The sequence below is a fragment of the Gossypium arboreum genome, chromosome 4 (assembly GCF_025698485.1).
Source record: "Gossypium arboreum isolate Shixiya-1 chromosome 4, ASM2569848v2, whole genome shotgun sequence".
Classification (NCBI taxonomy): domain Eukaryota; kingdom Viridiplantae; phylum Streptophyta; class Magnoliopsida; order Malvales; family Malvaceae; genus Gossypium; species Gossypium arboreum.
In genome coordinates, this window is record NC_069073.1 from 94,572,168 (window position 1) to 94,591,997 (window position 19,830).

At 34.8% G+C, this 19,830-nt stretch overlaps 1 protein-coding gene across 1 annotated transcript; it reads left to right on the plus strand.

The window, feature by feature from the left end:
• Positions 1-10,914: 10,914 nt before the first annotated feature.
• On the plus strand, positions 10,915-12,875 carry LOC108458080 (uncharacterized). The gene is made up of 4 exons (XM_017757321.2): positions 10,915-11,385; positions 12,004-12,337; positions 12,426-12,515; positions 12,710-12,875. Exons 1-3 carry the CDS (start codon positions 11,096-11,098, stop codon positions 12,510-12,512), a joined length of 711 nt encoding a protein of 236 aa, XP_017612810.1. The 5' UTR covers positions 10,915-11,095; the 3' UTR covers positions 12,513-12,515; positions 12,710-12,875.
• The last annotated feature ends 6,955 nt before the right edge of the window (positions 12,876-19,830 follow it).

Genomic DNA, 19,830 nt, shown 5'->3' on the forward strand with positions numbered 1-19,830 from the left:
TAGCATGGCCGAATACTCATGCACACACACATAACAACAAGAACTCAATGGCACAAAATTTCCTTTTTGTTAAACATTCGAACTTACTCATCTCCATGCTTTCATCACAACAACATCAAAACACTCACCAAGGAAAACAACATGCATGGTCAATACTCATGCACACACACACATAACAACAAGAACTCAATGGCACAAAATTTCCTTTTTGTTAAACATTCGAACTCACTCATCTCCATGCTTTCATCACAACAACATCAAAACACTCACCAAGGAAAACAACATGCATGGCCGAATTTTAACTCACCTAACAACTTAGTTTCGATTTGAGATTCAAGGAAAATTTTGAACCAATCCTCCAAATCATGCATGCATTTTCAAGAGTGGCATAAAACATACCTTCTTGTATCAAAACACCTTAGTCTAGTAAGCTCCCATGGCTGATTTTCTCAAGCTTTTTCCCCTTTCTTCTTAGTATATTCGCCAAGCAAGGAGAAAATGAGAGAATGAACACTTTTTTTTTCTTTTGTTTTCATCATATCCCTATTTTTTTCAATTTCATTTCTTTATTCTTTCAAGCATAATCCATTAGCTAAACATGTTTGAAACATGTTTTCCTTGCCCATCACTCTTGACATGGCCGCCACTACCCTTAGAAATGGGCTATTTGACATGCAAGTCCATTTATTTTACTACATCCTTTTATTAATCTCTTAAAATTAGCCACATCTATTTAAATCCTTTCACATGAGTCCTTTTTCTTTCAATTCACAATCAAATTAACTAAATCAAAGAATTCAAAATTCACACATGCATTTTCACATATTCTAGACAATAAATATTACGTTCGAACATGTCGGTGACTCGGTTTAGCGGTCCCGAAACCACTTCCCGACTATGGTCAATTTTGGGATGTCACACTAGGACTACTGATCTTAAACCTTAACAACAAGTAAACCTCTTTACTGCCGGGTTGATAGAGGAACATAGAATTGATATTGAATGCAACAACCAAAAAACCTTGGAGTTGCAATGAATATGGCTCGAACATTGGAACGTAAATAAAATGTCTCTTCCAAACTGTCATCTCGAGCCATCCTGAATTGGCCAACTTCCTAAAACACTGACAACAATTCAATCATTCCAACAACTAAGAACATTGCAAAGGGAAGGGGACAAACAATAGAACCAACAGGGAACAACGACAAAATAGGTTCTTCTGCACCATTTATTAAGAGATTGACACAGATAGAAATGGCAAAAAGAAGGGCTAAAGGGCTATGTTATAATTGTGACGAGTTTTATTCCATGGGACACAAATGTAAAAGGTTATTTTGGATAGAAGTACCAGATGTTAATGGCAAGCAAGATGATGATGAGATTGATGATTTTGGATAAGTTCTGAAGTTTATTCTGAATTTGAGCTTGAGGACAAGCTCAATTCTGAGAAGGGGAGTAATGATATGGACGCTTTAATTGCAATAGGAGTTTTTAGTATTATTTATTTATTATATCAGGTTTTACTAAGAGTTTTAATTTTACTTATTTTATCTATTATATTAGGTTTTTGTTTCATTCATAAACTCTAAGTTAGGAATCCTATTTTATGTCAATTAGGACTCTTTCCTTTGTTATTAACAGTCTATTAAAAGCTGCCAATATGAAATAAAGAGGTAAGCAATTATTCTATCAAAAGAAACGTTATTTTGAGAGGGGGTTCAGTCAAGGACGAATTTGCCTTTTGAGTAACCATAGGTCGAAGCAAGAATTCTTTCTCATATAGACCTGTGACTAGATCCTACGCCAAGGCGCATAACAGTGTGGTACATCATTTCAATAGGTTTATTGTTGCTGATTGTTTTAGTTACATCTAAGTTATTTTCAGTTGTAGAACAATCTCATTACTTGTTGAATAAAGGATTATATATTTGTGTTTTCTCCACTATAATAATTGTGTAAGAGCCAGGTTAAAAATAGTGTGAGTTGAGAGTTAAAACACGTTAGGAAAGAGAAGGTTTAATTACTATATTTGCAGCAGTTACGGCTACAGATTTACATTTTATTCAACGACAATCTCTCGCTTTGATGGTCATTATGACCATTGGTGCATGTTAATGGAAAAAATTTTACGATCTAAGGAATACTGGGATGTTGTTTCTTCTGGAATTATTGAACCTGAATGAGTAACTTTGACATCAGCACAATGAACAACTTATGAAGCAACAAAGTTAAAAGATTTCAAAGCGAAGAGCTACCTGTTTCAAGCAATAAACAAGTCCATCATGGAAATGATTTTTAACAAGGATACTCCTGAGCAAATATGGGATTCTATGAAGAAGATGTATTAAGGTTCAATTAGAGCGAGGGGCAGCAACTTGAGCCTCTTCATATGGAGTTTGAAACACTGCAAATGAAATTAGGGGAGTCAGTCACTGATTATTTTTCAAGAACAATGGCAATTGTGAATAAGATGCTAATTCATGGTGACAAGATGGAAGATCGTGCTATTATTGAAATTCTTTGATACTTTAATCAATAACAAGACATCATTTTCAAGAACATGTGATAAGAATGTTGTCCATTCTTCATTACAAGTCGGCATATTTTTCCCTTCAAAAGGAATGAAGGTCAAATCATAACTGGAACTCATGTTTCAGTCAGATCTTTGACGAAACTAATTCATTGAAAATATGAAATAAGCACCAGAAAGCCGAGCAAAGAACATCAAAACACTGACTTAACCAGATTCCATAAAAAATACAACTCTATCCTCAGAAATTATTCTTAAATCATAAGAAACAGCTCAAACAAAACTGCTTACACTCTTCCCAAGTGTCTCCATCTGCATTACACCCTTTTTTGCAGAACACTCTCCCTACAAGAATTCGTGATAGTTAGCAACGTTAATAAATCGATGACATACAAAAAGATTTCTCAGATAAATCAACCATTGTTCACAATTCAAAAAAAAAAGTGGAGATTAAAATAAAGAGTATCCCAAATTAATATTATAAGCAACTGATTGAGTAAACAAAGTAATTTGGACATCTAACAAACAAATACACAATAATAGCCTATTTATAACTCACATTATTATAAATTTACACCCAAAACTTGCAACAGAGATAGAGTATCCATTCAAAAACAGTAAAAGAAATCCTCTCAATCACAACAAATAAACATCAAAACATCTAGACACTAACAAATTAAACGAAACCCTGAATGAAGAAACTTCAAATGTAAACAATTTTTAAAAAAAAATACACAAAAAAAACCATGATCTATGAAATCCAAATTAAAAGGATTGGCAAGCTTATCCAATTCCATCCCGAATTATTAGAAAATAATAAAAAGAATGGTATTGTTTAAAAGAGGAAAAAAGAAAAGAAAGTAATACAAGGAATTTACATGAGAGCAGCGTATTTGTGAGTGCATTGATTTTCACAAGGAGAAGCCCATTGCTAAGGAATCACGTTTTCCATTTCCTTTCCCCTCTCTCTCTCCCCAAACGCGGCGTCTCCGACCGGACGAATTTGCAGCTTTGGTTTTAATTTTTGAAGCTTGGGGAATCGCATCAATATAGGCTATGGCAATAAAGGGTAGTTTAGTAATTATGAGTTCTCTTGGGAACTACGACCGCCTTGCATCTTGGTTCCTTGGATTTTCTTTATTTAGGTAATACATTATAACTTTTCTTTGACGGTGTGAAAAATAAAATAGAATAAAATAAATAAAAATAAAGAACACATAAATTTTACGTGGAAACCCTTTCGGGAAAAAAACCACGGAGAGGAGAAGAAAATTCACTATGTCGAAAAATTTTTACTCAAATACAAGAGGAATAGACTATGTCTATTTATAGGCTTGCAAAGCCATATTCTAGTAGGATTGAAACACCTTATCCTAATCAATATAAAATAGATGGAGTTTAATAAGGTTTAAAACCTTATTCTAAAATAAAATAAAAGAAGTCTAGTTCTATATGGATTTTACTTTTATTTTATTTTCCATCGTATTTTATTTAAATAAGAATTTGGGTCACTTAATTCTAACAATCTCCACCTTGACACAAATTCTCAATGAACAAGTTCTTCATCGCGAACTTTCAATAAACAAGTTCTTCACCTCTTCCAAAAACCCTTAAGGGTTTAACTTCAACAATGAACACCAACCAAGTCTAAGCAATGCTCAAACTTGGTTATAGGAAGTGACTTAGTCATCATATCTGCAGGATTTTCATGAGTGCTAATTTTGCTCACAACAATATCACCACGAGCAATAATATCACGAACAAAATGATACCGAATATCAATGTGTTTTGTTCTCTCATGAAACATTTGATCTTTTGTAAGAAAGATGGCACTGATCGTCATAAAATCGTGCTGATTTGAAGGTCTTCATTGAGTTCACTAAATAGTCCTTCAACCAAATAGCTTCTTTACAAGCCTCAAGAATCGCCATGTACTCACTTCAGTGGTAGACAAAGCGATCGTAGTTTGCAAAGTGGCTTTCCAACTAATTGCACAACCTCCGATTGTAAAGACGTAACTCTGTGAGAGATCTTCTTCTATCAAGGTCTCCAAGAAAATCAGCATCAACATACCCTATAACTCCATCTTTAGTTCTTCCAAACTGTAAGCAAACATTAGTAGTGCCTCGTAAGTATCTTAAAATCCATCGAATCGCTTTCCAGTGTTCTTTACCAGATTCGCCATGTATCTCGCTAATCTGACCGATCGCATATGATAAACGGACGTGAACAAACCATAGCATACATGAGAGATCCCATCTGCACTAGAGTATGGAACATGTGACATGTACTCAATCTCATTATCCGATTGAGGAGATAAGGCCGATGAAAGTCCGAAATGGGTGCTAGAGGAGTACTAACAGCTTAGCACTCGCATATTGAACTCCGCAAAGAACTTTCTCAATGTACCCCTTCCGACTTAGGTACAATTTACTTGCTTTTCTATCTCGAGAATCTCCATACCAAGTATCTTCTTTGCTGGTCTTAAATCTTTCATCTCAAATTCTTCACTTAGTTGGGCTTTAACCTTTCTTATCTCTCTTTATCTTTTGTTGCTATCAACATGTCATCGACATAAAGAAGTAGATACACAAAAGAACCATCACCGTTTTTCTTAAAGTAAACACAACTGTCAAAACTACTTCTTTTGAAATCATGAGAAGTCATAAAGGAATCAAACCTCTTGTACCACTTGTCTTGGTGATCTGTTTCAAACCGTAAAGGGACTTTTTCAGCAAGCAAACATAGTCCTCTTTTTCGAGACTATAAAACCCTCCGTTGTTGCATGTAAATATCTTCCTCAAGTTCTCCATGCAAAATGCGCTTTTACATCTAACCGCTCAAGCTCCAAATCATGCATGGCAACAATACCAAGCAAAGCTCGAATCGAACTATGCTTAACAACCGGAGAGAACACATCTGTGAAGTCCACTCGAATTTGATCAGAACCCTTTGCAACAAGCCTTGCTTTATATCCGGGTTCTTCAACTCCGAGTCCTTCTTTCTTTTTAAACACCCATTTACAACGAATGCCTTTTTTACCTTTAGGAACTTTTACAAGATCCCATGTTCTGCTTTTTGTGGAGTGATTCCATCTCCTCTTGCATAGCAAACATCCACTTTTCTCGAGTCTTCACAGCTAATCGCCTCGAATAATTAAATGGCTCTTGATTCGCATCTATATCTTCACCACATTTAAAGCATAAGCAACTAGATCAACCTCGGCATACTTCTTTGGAGGTTTAATTTCTCTTCTTGTCCTGTTTTTGGCGATAGAGTATTGCGGTGAAGAAGCAACTCTATTCTCAATTTTGTACTTGGCTTGAGGAGTTGATTCAGATTAATCGATGCTCCACCGCTTTTGGTTTTCTTTATTGGAAGAGTCTTTAAGAGATAAGTTAGGTAGCATAGCGTTTCATCAAAAACAACATCTCTCGCTAATCACAACTTTTCTATTTTCGGACACCATAACTTATAGCCTTTTACACCACTTTATAACCAAGAAAACGCATTTAATGGATCTCGGTTCCAATTTTCCATTATCAACATGAGCATACGCAGGACACCCAAAAATCTTTAAATCGAATAATTAGCGGGATTACCGCACCATACCTCTTGTGGAGTCTTTTTCTCAATGGCAACGGATGGAGATCGGTTGATCAAAAACATGCAAGAGGTCGCTTCGCCCAAAATGACTTCGTAAGTTGGCATTTGACAACATACATCGAACCTTCTCCATGATCGCTCGTTCATTCGCTCGCAACGCCGCTTTTTTGTGGAGTATGACGAATCGTCAAGTGTCTCATGATCCTTCGACTTGCACAATCTATTAAACTCATCGAGCGTAACTCTAAGCCATTGTGCATACGGAGGTATTTTATCTGCTTTTCCGTCTGCTTTTCAATCATAATTTTCCAAGACTTAAATGTGGAAAACACATCGCTTTCGCTTCGTGAAGAACGCCCAAACTTTTCTCGGAAAAATCATCAATAAAGGTTAGCATATAATTAGCTCCACCTCTCGAAGGCACTCGGACGGCCCCCACAGATCGTAATGGATATACTCCAACGCTTCCTTCGTGTTATGGATTCCTCTAGTGAATCGAACTCTCTTTTGCTTCCCAAAACACAAGGCTCACAGAAATTCGGTTTGCAAATTCCTTGCCCATTAAGAAGTCCTCTTTGCTTAATTCGCCATGCCATTCTCACTCATATGCCCTAAGCGATATGCCAAAGTTTAGTAATATCATCATCCGACAAGGAAGAGGAAGCGACAAATGCATCACTAGTAACAAGAGAACCTCAGAAACATATAACTTGGCAATCTTTCTTTGCCCTTTCATCACAACAAGGGACCCTTTGAAATCTTTAAAACCCCACTTTCAAATTGTGTATCTGCCCTTTTGAATCAAGAGTACTCAACGAAATTAAATTTCTTTTCAATTCGAACATGCTGCACGTCACTAAGTGTTCGACAACTCCATCAAACATCTTAACTTTAATTGTTCCAACACCGCGATTTTACATGAAGCATTATTTCCCATCAAAACAACACCTTGAGACATCGTTTCATAAGTTGTAAACCAATCCCGATTGGGACTCATGTGGAAGGTGCACTGAATCAAGTATCCACTCCTCGCTTACTTTAGAATCATTGATGAAGCAACTAGAAGTTTACCATCATTGTAGTCTTCTACAACATCACTTCACCGAATTTTCGGGTTGTTTTCCTTTTGATTCGCAGCCTCCTTTTAATCTTATTTTGTAGCTTATAGCACTCAGATTTAATGTGCCCTTTCTTCTTGCGAAGTTGCAAGTTTTACCTCTGCTTGAAGATTTCGATCTACCCTTAGATTTACCACGAGGATTCCGTTCTCGTGTTCTACCACGATCATCATCAACATTCCGGTCTTGTCTCCCACGAACAATGAGACCCTCTCCCCGAGAGTTGGGTTTAACCACAAGATGCTTCATCTTATCATACGAGGTTAAAGAATCATAAACCTCATCAACCGTGAGAGACTCGCGGCTATATAAAATCGTGTCTCTAAAGGTTGAATAAGACGGGGCAACGAACAAAGTAGAATCAACCCTAGATCTTCCTTATCATCTTGAACCTCCATGGCCTCCAAGTTTGAGAGAATTTCTTTAAACACCGTTAGTGTTCGTGTACTGACGCACCTTCCTCCAAACGATGAGCATAAAGACGCCGCTTCATATGCAACTTGCTTGTTAGAGTTTTCGACATACATATTTGTTCTAGCCTCTTCCATAATGCAATGCAGCTTTTCTTTCATCACATCCTGCAAAATTTCGTTGGACAAATGCGATGTAATTGTGTTAATGCCTTTCGATCCTTACGCTTCTTCTCTTCATCTGTTAATGTCGAAGGCATCTTATCTATCCCTAGCGGGACATCCTCTAGATCCATCTGCAAGAATCGCTTGCATCTTAATTTGCCACAACGCAAACTCGGTGTTGCGATCCAACAATGAATTTTATACTTCAAAGACGCCATTACCGTGATCGAGATGAATAACCCTAAGCTCGATACCAATTTGTGAAAAATAAAATAGAATAAAATAAATAAAAATAAAGAACACATAAATTTTACGTGGAAACCCTTTCGAAAAAAACCACGGCAGAGGAGAAGAAAATTCACTATGTCGAAAATTTTTTACTCAAATACAAGAGGAATAGACTATGTCTATTTATAGGCTTGCAAAGCCATATTCTAGTAGGATTGAAACACCTTATCCTAATCAATATAAAATAGATGGAGTTTAATAAGGTTTAAAAACCTTATTCTAAAATAAAATAAAAGAAGTCTAGTTCTATATGGATTTTACTTTTATTTTATTTTCCATCGTATTTTATTTAAATAAGAATTTGGGTCACTTAATTCTAACAGACGGAAATACTATCTATGGTACAATTAGCACTCCAATTAGCATCATCTTCAAACCACAACAACTAACACTCCAATTTCATCATTTAACATCAAGAATAACAAAGATTTATTAATGGTACAATTAAAAATCCTGACAGTTTCAAAAATGAAGGTACGGGTTAGCTGGACCTAGTTGCAATGATCTCAAAAGCATAAAAATTACAAGAAACGGGTTAGAAAATCACTTACATGCAAACAATGAACAATGGCCAATCTTAAAGCTTGATAAAAATGGTGTTCTTTCTTCAATTTCAGTTGTCAAGCCTTGTGGAGGATGATAATATTAATTTTTATTATTTTATTTTAGTTTTAATTTATTACTTTACAATTTTACCCTTTTAAATTACCATGCATTTTAACAATTCTACATCCAAAACCGTCTTTTTAATTTTACTATGATCTAATTACCACATAAGTCCTCCTCATTTAAATAATTGAACCACTTAATCATTACCAATAAATTATGACTATATTTTAAGACTTTCACAAATTAGTCATTTTTCTTAAATTAACTAAATAAACAATGAAATCAATTGACCAAATCTTAAAACTAAAATCACATAATCCTAAAAATAATAAATACTTATAAATTACGGACTCCTTAGCCAAAATTGTGGTCCTGAAACCACTATTTTCGACACCACTGAAATTTTGTTGTGATTCCTCCTTTGAACTGTACAGGAATGGAAAAATTTAGTGTTTCAATCCCCAAATTGCAACCAATCACATCTAGCTTTCTGCTTCCATAATAGCTCTTCATGATGAAGAACACATTCCAATTCCTCTTGTAACTAAGTTTCTAGAAGACTTAAGTGTACAAAATCAGTTCTTTTAAGAGCTTTTTAGACGTTAGACAATCTCTGCATCAACTTCCTCTTACGGATCCCAATAAAGCCATACAGAGAAAGATTCCAATTTTTAATATTATTAGTAAGATAGTTTAGGGATTCAACCATATTATCTTTGAAGGTCCATTTCTCCTTGACAAAATCTAAGAATTTGGGACGTTCGACCCATCCAGCAAGGAATCTGAAAGGACGCCCTTTAGGTAGATTAATCTCCAGCTCAAAAGCAAGAAGTAAAGGTTTATTGTCTGACTTGATCCTCGAGAGGTGAGTGACAAAGCAATATGGAAATGTTCTCATCCAAGCATCATTACCAATTGCCCTATCAAGTCTTTCATAAAGCCCTCCCCAGCGACAAGTGAAAGGATGTCCCTTAAAACCCAAATCCTACAAAAAAAAAAAAAGACTTCTCAATAAAATTGTTAAAAAGAGAACAATCTTTTCCAACTCTACACCCTCCTTTCTTATCACAAGAAGAAAGAAGAGCATTAAAGTCATCAATCAAAATAACGAAAGTAAGACTTTCCCAAAGCTTTCTCCTCTTCTACCTATCGGGGCTACCATAGACAAAAGCAATATGAACAGACAAGAAAGAATTAGACCTAATAACATAGATACAAATGAATTGAGGATTACTGCAAATAATCTCAACCGAAATTTGATTCTTCTAACCCACCCAAATACCTCTAAAAAAACCAATAGCCTCGACCTTGTGAGAAAACTTAAAACCTAAGTTAGCAATAATCTTATCAACTTTAAAACCACTTACCCTTGTTTTTAGAAAACTAACAATATCAATTTTGTACTCTCTATTATATTCACGAAAGATACGAGAAAATTTTAGATTCGCGCATCCGTAACAATTCCGAGAGAAAACTGTTAAATTCAGAGGAAATTGTTAAACCTTAGTGAGAAAACTTAAAACCTAAGTTAGCAATAATCTTATCAACTTTAAAACCACTTACCCTTGTTTTTAGAAAACTAACAATATCAGGTTTGTACTCTCTATTATATTGACGAAAGATACGAGAAAATTTTAGATTCGCGCATCCATAACAATTCCGAGAGAAAATTGTTAAATTCAGAGGAAATTGTTAAACCTTAGTATTCTTTAGGGTATTTTGTTGCCCATTGTTTCTCCACATGTAGTGGAGTATTGTATTTTTATTAAAATATTATTATTTAATTACCCATTGTTCAAATAAAATTTTCATGTCATTTTCTTATAAATAGAAACTATAAGATGACCTAATTGCATAATTAAGTTGAGTGTTGTTATTTTATTAGAAATAATGACAATTTATTTATAAAAATAAATTATATTTTTAAAAATTTCAAAGTTTTAGATTTTATAGGAAGAATTAACTTTCTCCTGAAACTTAATTTTTTTTAATTTACGTGTATAACTCATTTTGTTTGAGTCTAATCGAAAATGACAAAAAAATTTGTTTAATAAAAAATTAAAAAATGACTTAAATTACTCCGCATAAAACCACAAATAATAATTCGGGATAGAGATTATTACAATAAATTCTATAAAACTCGATTTTGTTTGTTAAATATCTTGCTAAACGATTTAAACCGCCTCACAGAATTACTTTTTATATTTTGAGAAATTTCGGTGGACGGAGAAACCACGTATTCGCTGAACATTAGTGGCAGTATATTAAGAAACCACGTGGCATATTTGAAAAGTCCCCAACCATGTCCCAATAATTAGGGAGTGAATTGCTAGAACTCTCCCATCTGACCATCTGGGTTTCAATCATCCATGGCCACCCGGCTAGCGAGAAAGCTGCCATCATCGTTCTCGGCGTTTTCCTCATCTACGATTACCAAATTGACGTCGGGCATCTCACCTCCGTCGATGAGCCATGGCGGACCCGGACTCAGGTGTGCCTCCTCTTCCTCTTCCTCTTCCTCATCAACAACAACGACTGGATCAAATTCTTCATCTTCTAAGCGTGAGAAGAAGATAACAGACCGTCTATCAGCCGTCATAGACGCCGTCAACGACCGTAAACTCCCTCCCGAGCTCCGTGGCCAACGCAACAACGTTAGGTATGTATGTATGTATTCTTCTATTTAGTAGATTTTTTGTTTTTTTTTTTCCCTAACAATATGAATCTAAAACTCAATTTTCAACTAAAAAAATTGTGAATTTCTCAAAATTCTAATTAAATACCGTCAAGTTTTTTATATTTACCCTCGATTATTTTGAAATCTTCATGATTCTTTCATACTAAATGATAAAAGCGAAATTGAAAGAACCCTTTTTGGGATCAAGGGAAGTATGAAATTTTGCAGTTTGGAGGTATGCTTTGGATTTGTTACAATTTGTTTTCTCCTTTTCAATTCTTTCAAAGTTATTTTTTTATTGGTCACTAATTCATATTACCTGGCAAGGGGCTACGCAATTAAGCTTTGAAGGTTATCTTCCCTTTAGAGATTGAGTTGTGTGTGCTAGTCGTTACCTGACTTTAGCTTCATTAGTTGAGTGGTGTTGGCTTCCTATGTTTGAGACCTTAAAAACTGTTGAATTTGGTGTATGATATGCTTTTGAAAGAGATGACGTTCTTAGTTTAATTATTCGAATTCAGTGTTAAAATCATAATAGTTTCAAAGATTTTTTGGGTTCTTCAATTAGATGAAGTTGTGTGATGTAATGATTTCAAACAGATCGGAAACCGACATCATCAACGTAGTTGAGCAAAGAATATGGCATTCAATGGAAGAGGGTCAGTTCGAGAATTTAGCAGGGAAAGGTAAACCTCTTAACCTTAACACAAATCCTCATGCAGATCCAGCTGAAGACACCCTTTATAGGATACTCTCGAAGAACGGATGTGCTCCGGAGTGGGTAGAACTTAACAAGGAGATCAGGAACAAAGTATCCGAATGGCGAGTCGCTTTGAAGAAAGCATGGACAAGCAAATGCAATGGAAATGATGAAGAAAAATGGATTGAGCGTTGTGAATCTTTGAAGAAGCAATTACGTGACATTAACGATAAGGTAAAACGCAGTTGTATTCTTTTCTATGTTTGGATTTAGCTATGTGTCTCACGACTCGAGCATATCCAAATGGTGTTTGGAGTTGCAGGTTTTCCGGTATAATTTGATTGTTCCGTTCGGCCGCCAAATGTTCGGATTGAAATGGGAAAAAGAAGTGGCCCGCCTTGAAGAATAACTAGTATGTTTTCTTCTTCAAGTTTTTGTTGATGACCATAAATGTTGGTCGGTTTTTGAGGATCCCAAAATCTCAATTGATAGGCATTATGTAATGTTTAGTTGGTGGGCGTTAATAGGGAAATTGTTTGTTCGGTATTTTTACCTAAGCTATCCATGTGTAGTATTAATTTTAGCTAATTAAGTTATTTTAATTAGGAACAAGGAAAGGTCTTCATGTGAGTCGGAGGATTCATGGAAATCACCTTTTAGACCCAGCTTTTAGCCCGGCGATTTCTCTAGGCGTCTTCGAATTTTTTATTTTTAGTTTAGAACAAGTGTTTAGAACATTCATCAAAGCATTTATTTGTTTTCTTTTGCAAAATATCAATGTCCCTTATTTATACGATTGGATCATGTTGGTTCAATGGATTTAACCCGAAAATATTGAAGATTATTGTAAGGGTAATGCTCGTATGATAAGATCAAAAATAAGAATTTAATTATAATTATTTAAGTCCTATTATATATGTTCAATGATCTTTCTGTTAGTATGGTACAATCTTCATGATTTGCATTTGAATCGGTGAGGTGAGGTGAATATATGATGAATTAGAAAAAAGTATTGCATGTGTTATTGTTCATAGTGCATGTATTCTCTAGTTATCCGATTATTATTTATTTGATAGTGATTAAATAATTAAAGTTCAAAATAAAGTTTAAATTAATAAACCACCATAATTTTATTGAACAAAATAATTAGATTTATTAACTCACATATTTTAATACGGTAAAATGATCACAAACCTATTGAAAAATAATTTAATTGATAAAAATAAATATTATTTTAGAAATAAAAATTAATCACGGGATTGAATAAATTATGACTTGACATAAGTCGAGTTCAATGACCCATTTGAAATGAGTAGATGAAATGAGTAGATGACATGGGAGTTGGGGTTTCACTGTACGCTAGATGTATTTTTTATTAGAATTTTATTCTTTTATTCTTTTTTCTAATATAATTTAGGTTAAACATAAATCACATCAAGCGTGGATATTTTGTCAAAATTTATTAAATTTTTTAAAGTAAAATTTTAACTTTAAGAGAGTTCTTTGTTTCTAGTGTCACGAGGTTAGATCTTTTGTCTCGCGATTTATGCAGCTTTAGGCGATCTATTCGTCTAAACTCGCCTAAGTCAGCGCTTGCTTAAGTAAGAATTCCTTAAGAATTTCTCTAAGGCACCAATTAGTAGAGTGGAAGTGATTTATGCTAAAAGAAGCTTACAAAGAACAACAGAAAGCCACAGAAAAGAACGTACACAAGGTGTTTTGAGTAAATGCTCTCAGAATTTTATTACTCTTAAGAATTCAACATACAATGGAATGATTTACAAGTAAATGGGAGGTTCTCTGTTTATAATTAAGCTCTTTCAAAATCGACGGACGAGATTAAGTTACATCGACGGACGAGATTGACCATATCACTTGATTTTAGGGATTTACAAGATATGCCATTTCAAATATTTACAAGATATTATTCTTATCAATTTTCTAAAGTTAGTTACCAAAATAACCTAAGTTGTTATATTTTCATTATCAAGCCACCATGTTTCAATCTGAGAGGCTTCTTCAACAGTTCTTTGAATTGGGCCAGTTCACGTGGGCTAAATGATTCCTATCTTATCGACAGACCTTCATGGGGCGCATTTTATGCCATGGTCATGGACTTTGTACTTTGGCCCGTGACATTTCCCCCGCTTATTATCGCAATGCCTTCGTTACGATTTTCGAATGGCACTGAGTTGATTCACTTTGGAACCCTCTTGTTGCCTTGGCTTCTTCCTGACTTGCCTTACGATCGAGTTGTCCTTTCTTTTGAAATTTTTGTCTTATCTTCCATCGCTTCTTAACTTGAACAGTTGCACTTGTTGGTACATCTTGTTGGCAAGAAGTTTCCGCTCTAATTTGCCCCAATTTTGACTTGTTCCCTTTTGAATCGCCTTGATTCTCACACTTTGGCTTTGTATTGCCCACAATCCTTTGGCCTCATTACTTATGAATTTTGAAAGCCCTACGACCTTGCCAAGCTAACAAGTCAAAATTTTAAATAATATCAAAGTGTTCGCAATGTACCATACTCGTAGCATTACTCGTCTCGACTGTTTTTGCATCGCTCATTTTCTCTCGAAGCCCGATGCACAACTCGCCTTTCCCAAAAGTGTTGGCTTCACAGTCGATGCTGTAGGTTTTATATCATTTTTTTGTGCTACTAACACTTTTGAAAGGGCCTTCGTAGCATTCTGTTCTATCAAGTAAATGGTCCTCCCATACAGAACATCCCTGACTAGTTGAATTGACGAAAACACCTTTGTCCTAACTTTCATATCTCGATGCACCGACACAATAATTTTTGATAACTGACCGGTGGCAATATGAATTTGATCGGCCCATGGATACAGAGATGCCCGAATCCTGTCAAGGAAGTTCAAGCTAAATACATAATGTAATCATCTAATTGATTACCTTAAATTCTTTCGTGCCTTTTCATTCGCCGATTGATAGCTCCACATTAGAACTATTGCCACAATTAGGGCCTCCTCGAAATTTACTGTCTTGATTTTCCTATTCGATTTACTTAATCGAGAGACCAAGTTTCTTGGCAGCCTTTTTCGATATGAACAAGTCTGAAGCTTCCGTACCAATAAGAGTGCTCCTCTTCTGACTTGCAATGTTAATGGCTACAAATATCAACCTTTCATTGCCATCTCTTTTTTTAGAAATGAGCACCATCGAATTGACCCTCAATGTCTTTCTCTCAACAGGCTCCGCCTCTTTCGGCTCATCATTCCTCTTGATAATAGAAACTAAAGATACCTTTGGGCAGTCCCTCTTCATATACGATCCTTTATAGAAACATCATCCCAATTTTTCTTCCTCTCTTTTGGGCTATTAGGCCTTCACTTTTCGTTTGTGTGTAACATCCCGAATTAGGGTCTAGTCGAAATAGTAGTTTCGAGACCACAAATCTAAAATAAAAATAATTATTTTATGATTTTTTTGTGGTCCATAACATGATTGCATGTTTGTTTAAAATTTTCATGAAGAATTTTTATCCCTAAGATGCCCAATTTGACTTTAGGGACCAAATTGAATAAGTTGTAAAACTTGTATTTTAGAAGCTTTAAGTATGAAATTGTATTGGATTATTAATTAGAGGTCTTTAAATGGAAATTTGACCAAGTTCTAAAATTTTGGACAAAAATGAGCATGAATAGGAAAAAATTGAAAGAAAAGCTTTAAGGTCATTTTTGTATTTGGAAAATAAAAGAATAAAAAGAGAAAAATAAAGAAAAATTTGTCCATCTTCTCCTTTCTTGTGTCGAAATTCCGACGGTCACTATTGCTAGGGTTTATTCATCTTTTCAAGCTTGATTGTAAGTACTCACTACCCTCGTTTTTAATGTTCTTTACATTTTTAAAGTTGTCATCAACCGATCTAGTTATTTCTACCATTATTTTGAGCTAGGGTTCATCTATGAAATTTGACCCACGTGTAACATGATTGTATTTTGATGTTTAATGGAGGAATATGAATGTTTGATGTGTGATAAACATCTTTTACTGAGTGATTTTTATTTAGTGAAAACACATAAAAGGGCTTGTTTGTAAAAGGTATAAAAATGAGTAGTAAAAATGTGAAATAAAGGAAAATATGAGCTGATATGAGATAGAATATGATTCGGCTAGGCTTGGGTAACCAAGAAATTGCATGCATTTCATTTTACGGGCCTAAGGACTAAAGTGTAAATAAGTGAAAAGTTAGGAGTAAAAAGATAATTTTACCAAAGCATGTGTTATGGGTCGATATGAATAATATATGTATTGAACAAGTTGAATTTGGTATTATAGATAAAAAAAAAACGTGATTCGGGTCTTGATCGAGGGAAAAACAAAGTTTATGAGGATTAGGCTCGTTTCTATCATTTTTGTACCAAGATAAGTTCATTTGCAAATAATGCGACATGTACCATACTTTGAATGCTTTAATATTGCATGTATGATAAATACTTACATAGTTGATATGTTGTTGTATTATGTGTTTATTGCCTAAATTTTATCATGAGATATACTTTAATTATTTCATGAGTATGTGATTGGTGCCACGAATATTGAAATCGACATTACGAGCAAGCTCAACAGAAATGTGGTATCAAAAAATTCCGTTTGAACCTTAGGAATAGTTAGGATACAAGTGACATGTCATTAGGAATTATGTAATTTGCACTCATTGAGTTCTGGTTTGAGTTCATGATATATGTAACATCCGAACTTATTGAGTTATGGTCTAAGTCCGTGATATATATGACACATGTTTTGGCATCCGGGTATTGGTCTCGTATATTTTATTGATGGTGAGGTAGTCTGTCATGTGTTGCGGATACCTGACAACTTATATGAGCAGACTCATGAGTAGCTCGTAAACGAGCAACATGTGATCTAAGATATAAAGTAGCATTGGCTACATATAAGGCATTTAGGTGCAAACTTCCGATGTATCCGATAGTATTCTGAGTGTTTAACAGATAGTTCAAAGAAGTTCTATGAGTAATCGTAATGATTGTATCAAGACACGAAAGTAAGTTATAATGTGCAAGTGAGCACAGGTACATAGAACTCATGTGAATGGAATGAAATATGATGAGCTCCTGGTAAGAACATGTATTTATATATATGAGGAATAAGTTTATGAGAATTGATATGCTCGTTATGTTAAATGCATGATTTAAGCTTGTTTAAGTTGTTTTTTATTTGCATGTAAACTTACTAAGCTTTATGTTTACCCCCTTTCTTTTCCATCTCTTATAGTTTCGCCAAGCTAGTTCAGGGACTTGGTTTTTTTTGTTATGTGTCATATTGATTAGCCAATGTGTTGGCTCATGATGTTGTTATGATTATTCTGTATATGTGTAACACCCCATACCCGATACCATTGCCGGAGTCGAACACGAGGTGTTAACGGACTTAATTCATTAATTAAACAGCTCATACAATTCATTTTAAAAATTTCCAGACAAGCTGGCTAACTGCATCACAGTCGCTTTAAAAATCATATCTCGAGTTACGAAACTCAAAATCCAATTCCGTAAATTTTTCCTGAAACTAGACTCATATATATATCTACTAATTTTTTTCTAGAATTTTTGGTTGGGCCAATTAGTACAGTTTATTAGTTAAAGTCTCCCCTGTTTCAGGGTTCAACTACTCTGACCTCAGTGTATTACGAATCAGATATCTCCCTGTACAGAGCTTCAATGACTATGACATTTATCTCTAATAAAACTAGACTCAATAAGGAATCTGTACATATAAAGCGTGACTTCTAATTATCTTTGTAAAATTTATGGTGAATTTCCAAAGTCAGAACAGGGGATCCAGAAATCGCTCTGGCCCTGTTTCACAAAAATTTAAACATCTCATAAAATATAGCTCATATACCTGTTTCGCTTATTCCATATGAAAATAGACTCATCAAGCTTCGATTCCATAACTTATTCATTATTTAATTCCATTTCTACTATTTTTAGTGATTTTTCAAACTCACGTCACTGCTGCTGTCTGAATCTATTTTATGGTAAATTTTACCTATTTCATGGTTTCCATGGATTAGCTAGCAATTTGACATACATAATACAAAAATGATCATGATTAGCCATTCCAATGGCTAATCATTACCAAGCATTTCTATTTCCATACCACTCAATAACCATATCATAAGACCATACATATAAAATGATTATAATGCTATACATGCCATACTCAAAATATACAAGCCATTATGTCAAGATGGTATACGGATAGTGTGAGCGTGCCTCCGACCGCTTCCGATTTCCGAGCTGGCTTGTCAACACTACAAGGAATGAAAAGGAGGAGTAAGCATAAATGCTTAGTAAGCTCACATGCAAATAGCAAGTAACATAACCATATAAGCAAACATAAAACATCATTTGCATAATCATCACCAAGACATTCATATCACCTTTTCATTTATCATCTTACCATATTGTTGTTATATCGAGTTTTCAACCCGAGGGTTAAGTACATACCTGTTCAAAGTATCCATTTCACAACACTTACCAATACGTCCCTTTCATCTTGAGTATTCCTCCATTTGAGTAGAACTTTACCCGTTGAACACATCGAATATAATTCGGATACATGGAAAGTTTGCACATAAGTGCCACATATGTAGCAAGCTACCATGTAACCCGCCCATAAGTGAACTCGGACTCAACTCAACGAGCTCAGGCGTCAGATCCATAAGTGAACTCGGACTCAACTCAACGAGTTCGGATGCCTAGTTACATCTCACGAACTCGGACTCAACTCAACGAGTTCGGACGTCGCATCCATAAGTGAACTCGGACTCAACTCAACGAGTTCGGATGCCCAAATATCCCAGTGACATGTCACTTGTATCCTAATCCATTCCGGGACCTTTTTCCCAATCATGTGTCTCAACCATCTTCTACGGAATGCCGATACGATACTCGGTAGTATTTCACATTTTCCAAGTATATCACATAATTTGACATATTATCAAACAATTATCACAAGTATAATATTTCATAATAATTATCATATCATTTAAAAAACATTAAAACATTTAAAATAATAACTATGTTACCAACATTTACATATGAACTTCCTCGTATGCTAAAATGGCTATTTTTACCATTTCGTCCACAACTTGGTATTTTCCCATTTTAGCCCAATTTCAGTTTTCCTTGCTCTATCATTTAAAATATAGTCTAATTAGGACTCACATTATTCAAATTGACCCAAAATCATATTTTGGAAAAATTACAATTTTGCCCCTAAACTTTTGCATATTTACACTTTTGCCCCAAAGCTCGTAAATTAAAATTCAGCCTATTTTCTTATGTTTTATGACATGCTGATCATTTTTCCTTCTATGGCAACATCAAATTCTCACTCTAACATGTACTTATGACTATTAGGTATTTTTACCGATTAAGCCCTTTTGCTCGTTTTCACTTAAAACCGAGTAGCACAAGTTGTCTAACATAATTTAAAACCTCATATTCTATCATAAAACACTAAAATACACAAATTTCACCTATGGGTATTTTTCCAAATATAAACCCTAGGTTAAATTATTGCTAGCATAAGCTAAATCGAGCTCTTGGGACTCCAAAACGTAAAAATCATTAAAACGAGGCTAGAACGAACTTACAATCGAGCTTGGAAGCTTGAAAACCCTAGCCATGGTTTCTCCTTGCTATATTCGGCCATGGGGTTGAAGATGAGCAAAATTG